General features: G+C 43.3%; 1 protein-coding gene across 1 annotated transcript in view; it reads right to left on the bottom strand.

Annotated features, from left to right (window-relative positions):
* The window catches only part of MORN1 (MORN repeat containing 1), a 265,209-nt gene that overhangs the window by 208,796 nt on the left and 39,974 nt on the right, over nt 1–16,439 (bottom strand). The window contains 1 exon segment of the mRNA XM_030185675.1: nt 13,802–13,889. Within this exon segment, the coding sequence (XP_030041535.1) occupies nt 13,802–13,889 (88 nt within the window).

Raw genomic sequence — 16,439 nt, forward strand, 5'->3', positions numbered from 1 at the left:
ATTAATAAAAAAAAAGATGCAAGGATTTTTGTATCCCCTACAGCAGAGACTTTGTTACACAGTTCTTTCCTTTTCTTTCATTATTTCTTCTCATGTTTGATATATTATTTACTCCTTTTTGGCTAGGATTAAAATATACCACCTGATATTTAAACACCACAATCAGCTTGGACTTCAAATGTTGATCACGGTATTTAAATTTCTATACAGATATTCAGTATCGGGCCGCACCTAGATACCAGTGCTGAATATCCAGGTATAAAGTGGCTGCTGGAAGTTATCCAGGTACCACTGATGTTTTCCTGACTTAAGCTTGGCTTTTAATATCACTAACCACTCCCTCCTTCTATCACAGCTAGAGGGTATTGTCTTTAACTGGTTTCATTCATATTTTTCCTTCAATACTTTTCAGGTTTCTTTCGATGGAAGAAGTTCTAAACCCCTTTGTTTCTCCTGGGCGATCCCACAAGGGGAACCAATAAAAGAAGGGGGAAGACCAATGGAGTTCCAACACAAGGGCAATCGTTTATTGAAGTATGAACAAAAGACTCGACACAGTCCTGCATTTCAGTGCAGAGATGCGCCTGCCTCAAGGAGTCAAACAATTCAATCCAGTGGACAACAATGACTTAGCATTCAATAGTCCAAACCAAGACTGCCAAAACTGCACTAGAGGTGTCCAATTCAGCACGATTCAATTCTTTCAAAAAAATTGGGTTTTCGATTCAATTTGATATGATTTAACTAGATTGAAATAGTGAGGCCCACATGCTAATATTATAACACACAGGGTAAAAAAAAATCCCAAACAAACAGGCAGCAGCAATTGAGGAAAGGCAAACTTTAGTGTGAGCACGCCATGCAGTGTTACATCATGTGAAAAGTGGAGTTTGGTCAAATCATACATCTTCCAGTTTTTATTAAGAAAAATCATTTCGTACACTTTGGCTGGTTTCAGACAACTGCGTCTTGCAGCTATAATTTGTCCAACAGCAGAAAAAATTCTTTCTGAGGGTACAGAGGTGGCTGGCGTACACAGAAACTCTGTGCAAGCCGATTCAGTAATGGCAATTTCATTTGACTTTGCTGCCAGAAACAAAAACCATCACCGCCAGTTTCCAAAGGATCTTCATGTTTATAGCAAGCAAGTTCTGCACTGCATCTGATTCGAATATAACTGTCATAGTCTGATTGTGATGGAAGTCTGGCTTTCTTAGCTGAAACACTTGTATATTCCACTGTTTCCCAGAAACTGCGTTTCTGTCAAGGCATATCCACATCCTGTGTTCCAAACTCTGGAACAGCTGGTAATGTACAATGGCAATGGTACATCAGTGGTTTGCAGTTTTACGATCTCTTGAGCTGCAACTGCAATGACATAGGTTGACTTGAATCTCGGATCCAGGAAGCTGCTTAATCTATATAAATTAACAAATAATATATCTTGAAATCTGTGGAATAAAGAGATAACTTTCAGGTTTCCTTCATCATCAATATCAACTTCTTCTCCTGAATCTTCCCCGTATACTGTATCGACTGAATTAATCAGGTATTCAACCAGTGGATGAACAACAGACTCAGTAACATACTGTTCTCCAGGTGCAATTGTTGTGGCTTCCTCAAAAGCCTGCAAAACATCAATGAGTTTTGGGGCAAGATCATAGTCACATTCGGCAGGTGCACCCTTTCTTTGTGATTTTATTGCTGCTGCTTAAACCTATGGATTACTTCAATTCAACTGCACTTCGCAACATAATGCAAGTACTGTTCCAATGCGTTTTCACATCACCAATCAGTTTCTTCACTTGCATTCCCAGCATTTCTTGAGCAGTTTTCAAGCTTTCTGTAAGTATAGTACTGTGATGGAAAGTGCTGACGATATCACGGAATTTATTGATGACATCAGAGATTGCTGGATGAGACCACAGCCCATCTTCCACACAGAACTGCAGAGTGTGTCTGAAGCAGCAACGGTGAGCGGTACAGATTCCTTTTCGAATAAGTTTCTCTAGTGCTTTTTTCATTGATGCAACATTATCAGTAACAATTCCAAAACTTTTGCCTTTTTGCTGCCATTCCTTCACTGCACTTTCCACGGCGTCTACTTTATTGTCACCTGTATGTCTCTCTGGAATGTACTGCGTATCCAGCACAATATTCATTACATGAAAGTCATCATCTAAGCCATGTGCAGTAATTGTAATACAAGCCACCATGGTTCTGCTGGTCCAGATATCTGTGGTAATGCTTGCATACCTCGGACTTCGAAGCTGATCAAAATGTCGATGGACAAATCATCATATTTAGCTTCAATCATTCTACTAAAGTTTGATGTGATAGCATGGCATAACACCCGTTGAGAGAATAGGCCAAAAAGCCTTCATCTGTAACAACACTAAATGGTTGCATAACAATAAAATGCATGAAGGCAGTGTCAATTTTTTTCTTATCTGCTGGTGCAAGTGGCTTGTGGAAAAAGCATGAAACCTGGGCTTGAGAAGAGGCTGCTGATGCTTTAGGCTTTGTGGCCACAAAAGTGTCAGACAACAGATTCCTTAGAAGTGTCTTCAGCTTGAAGATCAACAAATTTTGCTTTATGATGTTTTCAACATGCTGCCAAAGATTACTGGTGCCACCGCTATGTTGAACTTTGCAAAGCGTACATTTCACAAATTCTCCACTCTGTATGGTTTCATGATCCAACTGTGCAAATACAGACCATATTACTGACTTATGGCCAACAGGGCATGCTGACCTAGATTTACTCTGTTTCTCTGTCAAATCCATTGTCTGTTAAACTGCTGCTCACCGACACTAATGGCCACAAACTGAGAGCTGAGTGTGGTGTGTGTCTTTTAGGCTAGGGGAACGGGACTGGAAAAAAAAACTCGTTGATTTGCAGGCTTTTGAAGAAGCGACTAAGAAGGAGGGAAAGTGGCTACATGGAGGAAGCGGAACAAGAATCCTGCGCGAAGAAGACAGAACAGCAATCTTCCCTGCTTCCCTCCAGCTCAGCAGAGTGTGTCTTTTAGACTTGAGGAACAGAGAGCCACCGGGTTGTTAGGAATATCGCCGCGGGGGAAGGTGGGAATGTAGCGGCATGGAGGGGGTGGGACACGTATCCTGCGCGAAGAAGACAGAAGATGCAGAGGAAGGCGGCTGGTGGCAGAGGAAGCGGCTAACAGTGAGTTATTTTAAAAAATTGATTTTTTTAAAGAAACAAATTGATTCGCTGAAAATGAATCAATTTGAATCGCAAATTGGACAGCACTAAGCTGCATCATCCACAAAGTGCAAAATGGAATGGTCTACTGCGACAAAATAAAGTTTCAGCATAACAATCAATTTGCGACTTCAGTTTCTTGCTTACATTTTGATACATTCTATTTACAACTTTTAGCTGTGCAATCCGCTCTCTCTGAAGCTTATTACCTCCTGATACTCATTTGATATCTTCTCTCCCTAGTTCAAAATGACCCTTAAGACTTTCTCTTCTCAGGTCTTTTCCACTCTGCTTCCCTAACTCGGCCTTTCTTTTGGGCATTTCCTACTCTTCTTCCCTACTAAGTAACTCCCTCTGGCACTTCTAATTGTTCAGTCCTTCCCTAATGTGCTCTCTGCTCAATGTCACATTTTTTAGTGCCTCAGGGTATTTTCTTGTTGTATTATGATGCCACCCCGTTCCCTTTTGTCCTTCCCCTTCTGGCCCATTTCTTTTTTTCATTTAGTCCTTCATGATTAATTGTGTTGTTCTTTAATCCCGTATTGAACTGTAAACCGCTATGATGTCTCTCAGTGATATGATGTTATAGCAAATGTACCAAATAAATAAATTTGGTTCTCCTAACTTGCTCAGATACTTATCCAGGTACCAGCATTGAATACCCAGATAAATTTTGGGTCAGCCTTAGCTCTGCCCCAATATGACTAAGGCAGTCCTACATGAATTTCAGTGGCATTACTGGATAATGCTACTGAAAGTCACTGACTGGACCTGGTAAGCACTAGACCTACAAACCAGAAACACAGTCGCATCAACACGGACATACCAAAATCTCTACTACCCAAGCTGTAAAGGTCTCAAATACAAATCAACCTATGCATCCAGCTTCTCGTACATAAGCACACAACTGTGGAATGAATTACCAAAAACTGTGAAAACAACGTATGACCACCTCAACTTCCGGAAGCTACTAAAGACCAACCTGCTCAATAAGGCATACCCTACCGGCCCAACTTAAGTGCCTGAACCCTGCAACACAATGTAACTAAAGCTCGTAATGAACACTACATAACTCTCCTTCACTGATTCACAATGTGTCTGTAACATATGAACCTCATTCGACTATAACATCACTTTGTACTTGTTTCTCTACCGGAGTTGGCAAACGCCTTCACGGTACAATGTAAGCCACATTGAGCCTGCAAATAGGTGAGAAAATGTGGGATACAAATGCAACAAATAAATAAATTACATTAATATTTATTCGGACAGCAGGTGCTGCCACCTGGAATATTAGGTCTGTATGGGAGAATTCTATATTTGGTGCCTGACAATAGGCACTACTTCCATGCTAAGTTTTTGGCACAGAAAAGTGTTCTAATAAATGCAAGGCACCAAAACTGGACAAAAATGGCAGATCCGCATCCATTTATAGAATAGTGCCTAAGGGCCCCATTTACTAAGCTGCACAAACTTTTTAGAGACACCCATTATATTTCTATGGGTGTCTCTATCGTTAGCGCGCACTAAAAAGTTTGCGTGCCTATAGTACAGCTTAGAAAACTGGGCCCTAAGTGTTTCCATGTAGATCTACCAAGGGGGCCATAATGATGGGTGGGTTAGGAGTGCTCATTAAGATGTGCGCAGTGATACTACCTCCCCCCAACCAGCAAGTCATCCAGGACAGACACTTTTACTGTGGCTATACTCTGCTGGAGCCAGTCAAAAGCTCGTCCCTTACTTTGACTGGGGAGCAGCAGGGGCCTTCAGCACATGCTGTCGACGTCAACGAGCATGCTGGGGTTAAGCCTGTGTAGGCTGATGAGCCAAAGGGTTGTACCTATGCCTCTGATAGTAATAGGGACTCCTCCTTGGCTTGCCAAAAGTCCTCCTAGCTGAGAAGGTAGATGCAGAAGGCGCCCGGTGGGAGAGAGAAGAGATGGTATCAGTATGTTTTTTGATTTGGTCTGCAACTTCCTCAACCTTCTCTCCAAAAAGGTTATACCCCCAGCATGGGGCATCTGCCATCCTCTGCTGAACAGAATGTTCCAAGACAGAAACATGCAGCCATGAGAGTCTGCGCATTGCTATACTCTGAGCAGAGATCCTGGATGCCACGTCAAAAGTGTTGTAAGTGCCCCTGGCCAAGAACTTTCGACATGCCTTCTGCTGCTTAACTAACTGGCAAAGTGACTCAGCCTGCTCTGGAGGGAGTGTCTCAGCCAGGTCTGACAACTTGTGCACAAGTTTCACAAGTAGACGCTCATGAACAGCTGGGACCGACAGAGGGGACTTCCAATCCCTAACAAGGACTTCCTGGAGTATCTCGTAAAGAGGGATAGTCACAGCCTCCCTAGGCGGAGACATGTAGTCCAAGACCTTGAGCATTTTGGCCCTGGACTCGTCTTCCACTTCCAAAGGAAATGAAATGACATCAGCCCTTGACAAAAGAAGGGAATAAAAGGATCTCAGGAGAAGAGACTTTCTCCTTTCAGCTGGAAGAGAGGGTTCAGAGGGAATTCCATAGGACTCATCTGAGGAAAAGTACCTTGGATCCTCCTCTGAATCCCATGAGTATTTCTTTGGTGTCATACAATACCTCCCGGTGAGAGTGTCGAGACCTAACCTGCCTCGACATGGAGGAGCCATGTCCTTGTGAACAGCGTCGAGAAGTCAGTTCCCACCTCAACTCTGGTGAAACTTCCTTCATTGGAGGCTGCACCGCAGGCTGAAGGCCAAGCAGGGCCACAATGGGAGGCAGGGTAGGGACAAGCACCCCAGATGCCAATGCACACCATCGCAAAAGACCATCCAGCAGCTCAGAGAGCAAAACTTGGATGAGCTCATCAAGGGCCAACATCGGGAAAGACTGAGGTGTCGGTTGAGGCACAGGTTGCAGAACTGCCGAGGTCGACGCAGGAGCTGGCTCTTGGCTGCTGGGAGACTGACACATCGGCAACTCCTGTATGGGGGGGAGCAGTCCTCCCAGCAGCGAAGCTTCTCGGTTGCCAAATCCTTCAATACCCTGGAGCTCCCAGCACTATGCGTCGAGGGCAATCGATGTTGATGCTTCTTGGCCTTCACCCAAAGCTTGTCATCAAAGCTCCTCGGTGCCGACGATGACGATGTCAAATCCATGCGTCGACTCAGAGTCAGGTCCCACAATGAACGGCCCCCCGGGGCTCTGCACAGCAGGAGGCCTTAGCAGGTGGAGACCCACTCGATGCCTCACTGCTCCCAGTGTCTAAGGGTCTAACAGCAGCCATGCTTACCGATGCTCCCTATGCCAGTGCGATGTTAGACAACAATGCCGACACCTCTGACCTCGATGCCGACATTGAGGAACTTGGCTTCAAAAATCCTCTCTCATTGAGACTCTCTGAAAACCTAGGTCCTCTTCTTTATACGAAGGCAAAGAACACAGTTAGTCGGGCTATGGTTGGGTCCAAGACACTTAAGACATCAAGAATGGGTATCTTTCCTAGAGACAGTCTGATTGCACCGGGTATAGCACTTAAAGCCACTGGGAAACTTCATGGACCCAAGGAAAAACTTCCTCGGCTAAAGGGGCAAGGCATGGCAAAAAGGAAGGTAAAAATTCCTGCAGGAGTCAAGGCCTAAAACAGCCAAATAATGGCGAAAAAGAAAGGAAACTTAAAAACAGGCAAAATCAAACTAGAAAATAAAGGGAAAAGCCAAAAAAAGGGAAGTTCCACAACGGGAACACAAATAAAGATTTAAAAAATCGCTGAAAGTCACTAAAAACTCTTTGGACCGAGTAAAGTGAGGAGACAGTAAAAATGCACACCCTCTCCTCACCACGATAGAAAAAGAACCGAGGAGACTACATCAAGGCTTCAGACCTGGCTCCAAAAATCTTTCTCTCTCAGCCTCTCTGGCCAACTGTGTTTCTCTTCTTCATATGAAGACAGAGAATACAGTTTGCAGGGTTATGATCAGGCCCCAAACACTGTAGACACTAAGAATGGGTGTCCTTGCCAGAAATGGTCCTGTTGCATCGAGTGCAGCGCTTGAAGCCACTTGGAACCTTCTATGACATGAAAGGAAAAACATCCGCAGCCAAAACAATGACTCAATGGTACTAAAAAAAAGGGAGAGCACCAGAAAAAGGGAAAAACCTAACTGGCGCTCAGGCCTAAACGCGGCCTAGTGAGTGCAATAAAACAAAGAAAACTTAGAAAAAAGGCAAAAATAATCTAAAAAAATACAGGAAGTAATAAAACAAAGATAAACCTTGAAAGAAAGAAAGAAAGAAAGAAAGAAAGAAAGAAAGAAAGAAAGAAAGAAAGAAAGAAAGGCACAAATAGAACAAATGTTCGAACCAGCTTTGAGGAGTGGATAACGAACGCGTTCTCACCTTACCATGGAAAAAATAGAACTGCTGGTCTCGCATTCTCACAGCGGGCAGAAAGGTATTCGTGCATGCGTAGTGGTGTGCGTCTCGCGCTCAAAGCCCTATTTTTAAGGGCTGACAATGTGGACCCGCATTTTCCATCTGTGAAAAATATAGGCCTGCTTGTCCTCAGAGAATACTTCATATATATGGTACAAGATCTACCTACATATAGAAAATAAGCACACAACCTACGATCACAACACACTGGGGCATATTTAGTAACCTGGGTCAAGCTTTAGCATCTAATGCACACTAACAGCCAAAGCTAAGGTGTATGAGTCCAAACGTCTGTATTAACTGTTGAGGGTGTTCCTAGAACTTGGGAAGTCAGCCATGCAGTTGATGGAGAGCAATTAACTCTACTGTGTGCTAACAGCACAAACGACAACACAGAATGAGGATAGCTATACCTTCAAAGCTTTGGAAATAGGCTCCATAGGGTCCTTAAGGGTGTTTTATCATATACACAAAATGAAAGAAATCCCTGTCTTATAATCAAGAATCCCAACACCAGATCTTTGCAATTAGGGACATTTGCAGCTGTACAGATATGGCTATATGACACCTGACTACACGCTACCCACTCTCAGGCATGCTATTACAATTAGGTGAACAGTCTGAAAATTGCCTCCTAGATGCAAACCCTGTGGCTACATTGTACCTGCAAACTTTGCAATTCATTTTCAAAGAGAAAGTATACACATACTATGGAATTTTGTATCTATTTTTTTCTGCAAGGAAGCTTTCCATATAAAACACATGTAGATTTGAAAATATAAATTAGGCATGTTATTTTATGAACCTCCTTTCAATCTGGCTAATCATAAGTGCACTGCGGAACTCAGCACATGAGCTTAGCCAGATTGAGGGCAATTTTCAGATAGCCAATTTACCCAGGTAAATGTTTGACAACTATCCTCTGAATTACCCCTGACATTAGCCTCACCAGGCCTTACAGTCCGTGTAGGAACTGGAAGCAATGGAAGACAAGGTGACGTACCCAATCACAAAGAGTGGACCTTGACAAAACAACTCAGGTCCGCTCATTCTCAGCATATTACTTTAACCAGTTGGCCACTTTCTGCTTTCAAAAATACCTCCTGTGGACTTCCAGAATTTGTTCTGGTCCAGCTATCCTTTATTCTTATGGGATGCAAGTGGAGACTGCTGAAAAAAAGCCTAGCAGATGAAGAGAATCATGTGATTTGCCACCTGTTCTTGGTAGTTAACAGGTGTAACAAGCAGCAGGCCTTTCACTGGGAAAGAAGACAAACTAAACAGAGCCAAAATACACAGTGAAAAAGTAATAGGGACAGAATGAAACACAGCATCTGCTTTGCAAAGACCTGTACAACAGCCAGAGGAAGCTAAAGATGAGAAATCATAGTTAGGAAACAAGTTTCATGTGGAAACCAAATGTTTTACTTCATTAATCAACACACAAATTTCCCTGGTTATTTTTCTCTGCAAACACATCTCAATATTTCATCTCCAAATTTCTAGGCAGCCCTCCCAAGGAGTATTTGTGCTCCTGATCCTGCACCTTTTGACCTACACAGGGCCACCGAGAGGGGAGGGGGCAAGGGGTTGCAAAATTCCCCCGGCCCGGCTCCCAAGGGGGCCCCGGCACCGGGGTCTGTCTCTCTCCTGCTTCTGACAGGACCCGGGTGATTATGTTAATGCAATCACCCGGATCCCGACAGGAGCAGAAAAGAGACAGACCCAGGCGCTGGGCCCCCTTTAGAGGCCAGGAAGGAGCAAACATAGTTGGATTTGGGGCCCCTGGTTTGGCTGGCAGGAGTCCCCAAGCCCCAAACCTTCCCTCCAGCGCTATTCCCCACATTGCTAACCATGCTTCCGTACACATCACATATGCTCGGTTTTGATGAAACTGAGCATGCGCGACGTGAGGAGAGCAGCCGCACTGGGCAGGCAATGCGGTGGAGAACAGCGCTGGAGGGAAGGCTTCTGCTGGCGGGGCTTGGGGACCCCTGCCAGCCATGGTATGTGGAGTTGCGGCCCTGTTCAGTCTCTCGGTGGCCCTGGATCTACAGGTCACATTACTTTGTCTTTAGTTACTGTTTGCACCATTTACCTCCCGACTGACTAGGCTACATAGAGGAGGATCCAGGAAAGAAGGGAATTAAAAATGGGGAAATAATCTGGATGATTGCAAATAAAGAGTCACAAAGCCATACCACCCAGTTGGGGTAGGTGTCCAATAGCAAACTCAAAGAATCAGGACAAAGCTGCAAACACATCTCCATGTTTCCAAATTCTCTGCAGGAGGCACACCGAGTTAGAGTCAGGTTTTCAGGATTGCCACAATGAATATGCATGAAATAGAACCGAATACAGTAGATACCTGTGATATAAAAATCTCTCTCATGCATATTCACTGCGTTAGTCTTGAAAGTCTGACGGGTTAAGTGTACCTCCAGGAGAGGATTAGCTACATCAGAATTTTCTAACAGTTCTTCATTTACTCAGATGTAGCTAATAAAGGGCTCTTTTTACTAAGCTGTGGTAAAAAGTGGCCTGCAGTAGTGTGGGCTCGTGAAATTGCGCAACCTAGGCCACGTTTTACTGCAGCCGGAATTTCCATTATTTTAAATGGAAGTAGTAAATGGCTGTGTGCTAATAAAAATATTGGTGGGTGACAATTTACTGTCTGAGCCCTTACTGCCACCTATTTAGCAGGAGGTAAGGGCTCATGCGTTAACCTGGTGGTAATCGGATAAACACGAGTCGATGGCTGATTACCGCCGTGTACACCTACACCGCACCCCCGTACTAGAAAACGGAAACATATTTTCTGGCACAGGAAACACTGCGTGGCAAACACAAAACTAGTGCAGGAAGCCTGGGCACGCCCAGCGGTAGTGATGCTTTGCCAGGCACTACCCACAAGGTAGCCTACCATGGCTTAGTAGTACTACTACTACTACTACTACTATAAATCATTTCTATAGCGCTACCAGTCGTACGCAGCGCTTCACAATTGAACATGAAGAAAAGACAGTCCCTGTTCAAAAGAGCTTACAATCTAAATCAGGACATTTCCAGTCATATGTGGTATTTTTGTTTTGAAAATTAGCAGGCAGAAGGTACTCACGATCAGGCGTCCTGCGGTAGTTTCTGCATGTGCGCGTGCTACCCACGTGCTAAAAAATAGTTTTAATTTTTTAGTGCTGGGGCAGGTCTGGGACAGGAGAGGAGGCGTGTTCTGTACTAATCAGTTAGTGCCGCTACATTGACACGTGCTAACTGATGAGCACGTGAGCCCTCACCACCTATAAAATAGGTGTGGTAAGTGCTCACGTGGTAGTGGCCACACGCTAATGGAAAAATTAGCGCGTGGCCATTATTGTAGAAATAGGAAAATTGCCCATTTCCTGGCGGCACTAAAAGTGGCCCTAGCGCAGGCCACTTTTTAGCACTGCTTAGTAAAAGGGCCCCTTAACGGGGCCACATATTTGTTGTATCTGCTGTTTGGGTAGCCGATGCATGGTAAGTATATGCATTGTTTTCCTTCTCCAGCCTAAACGTGCTCATAGGAATACCTCATTTTAGCCAAGCAGAGGAGGAAATATTAGGGATGGACATTCATCAGCACGTACTTAGTTTGTTTTGGCACCTTAAAAGTTGTAACATTGTGTACAATTGATTTGTACACATGATAAAGTTGTTACGAGTGGTTCTTCCCTTGTGTAGCCATAAAATCCTACACTGCGTTAACTAATATATATACACTAGTAAAAAAGGCCCGTTTCTGACACAAATGAAATGGGCGCTAGCAACATTTTCCTCGGAGTGTGTATGTTTCAGAGAGTGTGTGTGAGAGTGACTGTGTGAGAGAGAGAGAGTGAATGTGCAAGTGTGTGTGTGTGACAGAGAGTGAGTGTGGGTGCGAGTGTGTCTGTGAGAGAGTGTGTGTGTGAGAATGAGTGTGTGCGAGTGCGTATGTGAGCCACAGTGAGTGTGAGAGAGTGTGTTTCACACAGATACAGTGTGTGTGAGAGAGTGTGTGTGTGTGAGACAGATAGAGTGTGAGAGTTTGTGTGCGATACACAGACTCTCTGTGAGACTGAGAGTGTATGAGATCGAGACAGTGTTTGAGAGTGACTGTATGACACATAGAGAGTGAATGTGATAGAGTGTGAGACAGAGTGTGTGATAGACAGTGTATGAGAGTGAGAGAAAGACACTGACTGTGAGAGAGACAGTGTGTGTGAGAAAGAGAGTGTGTGTGACAGAGATACCCCCCCCCCCCCTCTGGTCTCAGGACCTCTTCCCCCTCCCTCTCTGGTTTCAGGACCCTCTCCCCCTCCCTGGTCTCAGGCCCCGCCCCTGCTGCCCTCGCCGCCGCAACCATTTGGAAGCAAAACCAGTGCTGGGCAGACTTCTACGGTCTGTGCCCTGATCGTGACTGAATAGATATGGTTGGGCTGGAGTGTAAATTTTAAGGGGCTTTCACGTTAGCTTTAGAACTTTTAGTACAAGAACAGTACTGGGCAGACCTCTATGGTCTGTGCCCTGAAAAGGGCAAGGACAAATCAAACTCGTGTATACATATAAAGTATCGCATACCATGTAAAATGAGTTTATCTTGTTGGGCAGACTGGATGGACCGTACAGGTCTTTTTCTACCGTCATTTACTATGTTAAATATTTCACAGCACAGAACCATGGAATATGATGGTAGATAAGAACCATTAGGCCCATCCAGAATGCCAAGTTGTTATTCCTGGAGCAGTGCCATAGACCCCAGTTGATCTCTGTCTTTCCCCATCACTTCTTTACAACTAGGGGTCCTCTGTGGTTTATCCAAGCATTCTTGAATTTTGTTAGTTTTTCTCTCTACCACTTCGACCAGGAGGCTGGTACATGCATCCACCTAGCCATAAATGCATAAATATCTGCACATTTGAAATAAATCTGAACATATGCAGATTTTTTAAAGAATGTTGCATAAATCTGTATATCTCTGTTCAAATACTTTAAGTTAGTAGGAAGGAGACCATGTGCCACAGGGAAAATGAAAGCCGCGCTGTTGTTGGATATTGTTTCTATTACGTTTCTGCTGAAAATTTAACTATAGTATTAAACATTTTATGAACCCTAAGGGACCGACCAAAGGCAAACCCAAACTCCTTGCATGTACTGGTGTTTGAAAGGCTTCAAACAAAATGTTAGACTGCCACCTAATGGTAGCATGGGTCAATAACAACCAGACTCTCCAGTCTATTGACAAACATACTGTTGTTTTTCAGAGCAAAGATCTGGGCAAAACATAAAGTGTTACAGCAGTCAAAGCCCCCTTCCCGCCCCTCGCCCCTTGCTTGCTATCAATGCTTCCTGAAAACCTTTAGAATGCAATAGTTAATTCTACTTTGCTTCGGCAGTGAGAATTCTCAGATTTCAAGATGCCATATGATGCAAAATATCATTCCAGATCCAAGGGAGATTAATAATTGATGCCACCTTAAGCTGACCGAGCAAAAGAAATGCAAAAATTAAGCCACTGCTTTTATCTGCCCCCAGAAAAAAAAACAATATCTCTTGTACCTTAAGAAAAACTCTTAGCCACAGCACTTTTAACTTGATTTATCTGTAACTTTGTTCAGTACTTGTAGGTCAGGCAAAGGGGGGAAAAAATGAGAGGCTGCACATGGAAGACAAATTCAGTTGCTATATGTTTAGAGAAGCAGTACCTTCTGTGCAAAATAAAGTTAGCAAAAGGAACAGAGAAAAAAAAAGCCCAACCTTGATCTTTACAAACAGATGGCACTAACTGCCATAATAGGAAGAAACATTTGGAAAGTTGTTAAAAATAAATGTGTGAAGTATGTTAATGTTTCTATGCAAATAATTCTATTCTTTTCTTCGGGACTAAGTGTCTGACCAATAAGAATTTTCCAACCATTGGCATTCTCACTTTAGAATAAGTGGATTAGTATAACGCTAAATTTGTCTTTTGGGCTGTACTTTCAAAAGTAACCATAGTGAGTTTCCACCTCTTTATTATGTTTTTACATTTCTTGGAAGTGTAATGCATTGTGAGTCATTTCCTATCCTGTGTGCTTGAGAATAGTTGCTCAGAGTTTTTAACGTTTGGTTATTAGTTCAGACCCTATGTATATAAGGGATTACTTCTATACCTCATAAACAGATTCATCCGAGCAAAGTAACACACCATGCCCATGTCTCTGGTCCATGACCCAGTGTCCTTCATATTGATCTCCATTCCTGCGAGAACAAGAGAAATGTTTCTTTTTTTTTTTAAACCAACAACGGTTCAGAATGCTTAACAGACAATGCACTGTGCTGTCAAAAGAGATCTGGATTTGAAAATGAACTCAAAACAGACTGAAAGAAAATTAACTCAGGCAAATGGGGGATTGTACAGAACAGATCTTTTGAAACATTCCTAAAAAATATTTCACCTAAATGATCTCAAGTTTGATGGTTTCGTGTGATATCTTAACTACTGATGAAGCAAAATCCACGTACTCCCTGGGGCTTTCACAAAATTGCTGGAGATTGTACAGGTGTTCCTAGATGCCCGGGTGCACTAGACAAGGTGTATTTTCAGAGCACTTAGACTTACAAAGTTACATGGAGGGGCATTTTTAATACGACGTCTAAATCTGAATTTGGACATTTTACACAAAACGTCCAAATTCTGAACAAGAAAGGTCATTTTCGAAAAAGAAAAACGTCTATCTTTTTTTCGAAAATATTATGGACGTTTTGTTTTTTGGTCCATTTTCGGAAAAAAAAAAAAAAAAAACGTCCATAGTTAGTAGACTGGTCCCCCTGACATCTCAGGACAGCAATAGGGCACCCTAGGGGGGATTGCAGTGGACTTCATAAACCGCTCCCAGGTATACATCTGACCATTGCTCCCTTACCTTGTGTGCTGAGTCCCCCAAAACCCACTACCCCCAACTGTACACCACTATCACAGCCCTTACAGGTGAAGGGAGCACCTATATGTGGGTACAGTGGGTTTCTGGTGCGTTTTGGAGGGCTCACAGTTTCCTCCACAAGTGTAACAGGTAGGAGGAGGTAGGAACCTGGGTCCACCTGTCTGCAGTGCACTGCACCCACCACTAGACTACTCCATGGACCTGCATGCTGTTCTAATGAACCTGAGTATAACATCTGAGGCTGGCATAGAGGTTGGTAAGTAATGTTTTTCATCACATTTTTAGGGGGTGGGAGGGGGTTAGTGACCACTGGGGGAATAAGGGGAGGTCATTCCTGATTCCCTCCAGTGGCCATCTGGTTATTTCGGGCACCTTCTTGTGACTTATTGTTGTATTTATTCGTAATAAAAACAGGTCTAGCTCAAAACGTTTTAGTCCTGGATGGTTTTGTTTTGTTCCATTATGGCTGAAAAATGTCTGAATCTTAGGAATGCCCAAGTCCCGCCTTAAACACGTCCCTGGTACGCCCCCTTGAGATTTAGACGCACTTCTGACGGACTTCAGAGAAAAACGTCTAAAAAGAGGTTTTGAAAATACTGATTTGGACGTTTTTCTTTTTTGAAAATGAGCCTGATAGTAACTTTTTAAGTCTAAGTGCTTTGAAAATGAGCCCCCAAAAAAGTGTTGCAGTTTGAACTTTGCTCGTGCACCTCCCATGATCCCATCCTTTTCCATGACTACACATCAAAGTGTTACCTGAATAACTGGAAACTGGCAGTTTTCTTCATCTGTTTCTGAGCAGAGATGGCATATTCCCAAAATAAGAAGCTTGAAAGACTGCCACTTTGATGAATCTTGTCCTCCACAAATAAATCTGATGCTCATATATGGTCTCTTGGCTACACACAGTTCTTCATGTGTTTGGATGGCACAGTGCCTAGTTAACTTGCAAGGTAGTATGGGACTTGAGTGAGGTAAACTGTAGGTGCCAAGCACAGATGGGTAGTCTGCAGAACACTGCATGCATCACTTCTTCTCTAGGATGTCCTTGCACTGCCACATTAGTGCCACATGTCTCTATACTTCATTGCACCTGTCAATATTTATGTGCCAAGCTACTGTAGGATATCTGAGTGGTAGAGGAATGGGAAACATAGGGGCTGCAGGAATTATGTGACTGCCAGACAGGCAGCTTGCATTGCAGGGGGTGCCTGAGCAACCCATTCATAACACAAGAGGTGTTAAAATCATATGGAGCATAAGATAGCTCAAACATTTTGTGTAACAGAGAACCAACAAAATACAAATGGGGCGAACTGCATGACAAAGAAGTGAAAGGAACAAAGTTCACAGAATAAACTGGGAATTCAGAGTGAGATCAAGAGTAACCAGTGAAGGAAGAAAACTGCTAAATTTGACTTGCTGTTTATCTATATTATATGAAGTGATATTTTGATTATATTTGTCTGGACTTGCGCCTCATCTTTGACTGTGCTGTGTGAGACACAGTTAAAGGTTTAAAAAGAAACCACAGAAGCACATCACTTTGCTGTAACAGTGACAGGCAAGATCTGGACAGTGATCAATCAATAGAAACTGGTCACATTATGGCCATCTGAAGTCCCAGAACCATGATCTATTGACCTCTCCCAGTAAGGATCATTTCTGCATGATGGAACATTTCTATACATGGCACTTTAGACTGACTGATAAAAACGTCTGATCCACCAAGTCAAAGGAAGATAGGAGAAAACACGGGCCAACCTACACCACACCATGGAGGTAATTCTATCAAGAGAGCACCAACATTTGGGCACAAAGAACACGCATACATGACAAAAATACTGGCATATATGCACAAGCAGTG

This window comes from Microcaecilia unicolor, chromosome 13, assembly GCF_901765095.1.
Source record: "Microcaecilia unicolor chromosome 13, aMicUni1.1, whole genome shotgun sequence".
NCBI lineage: Eukaryota > Metazoa > Chordata > Amphibia > Gymnophiona > Siphonopidae > Microcaecilia > Microcaecilia unicolor.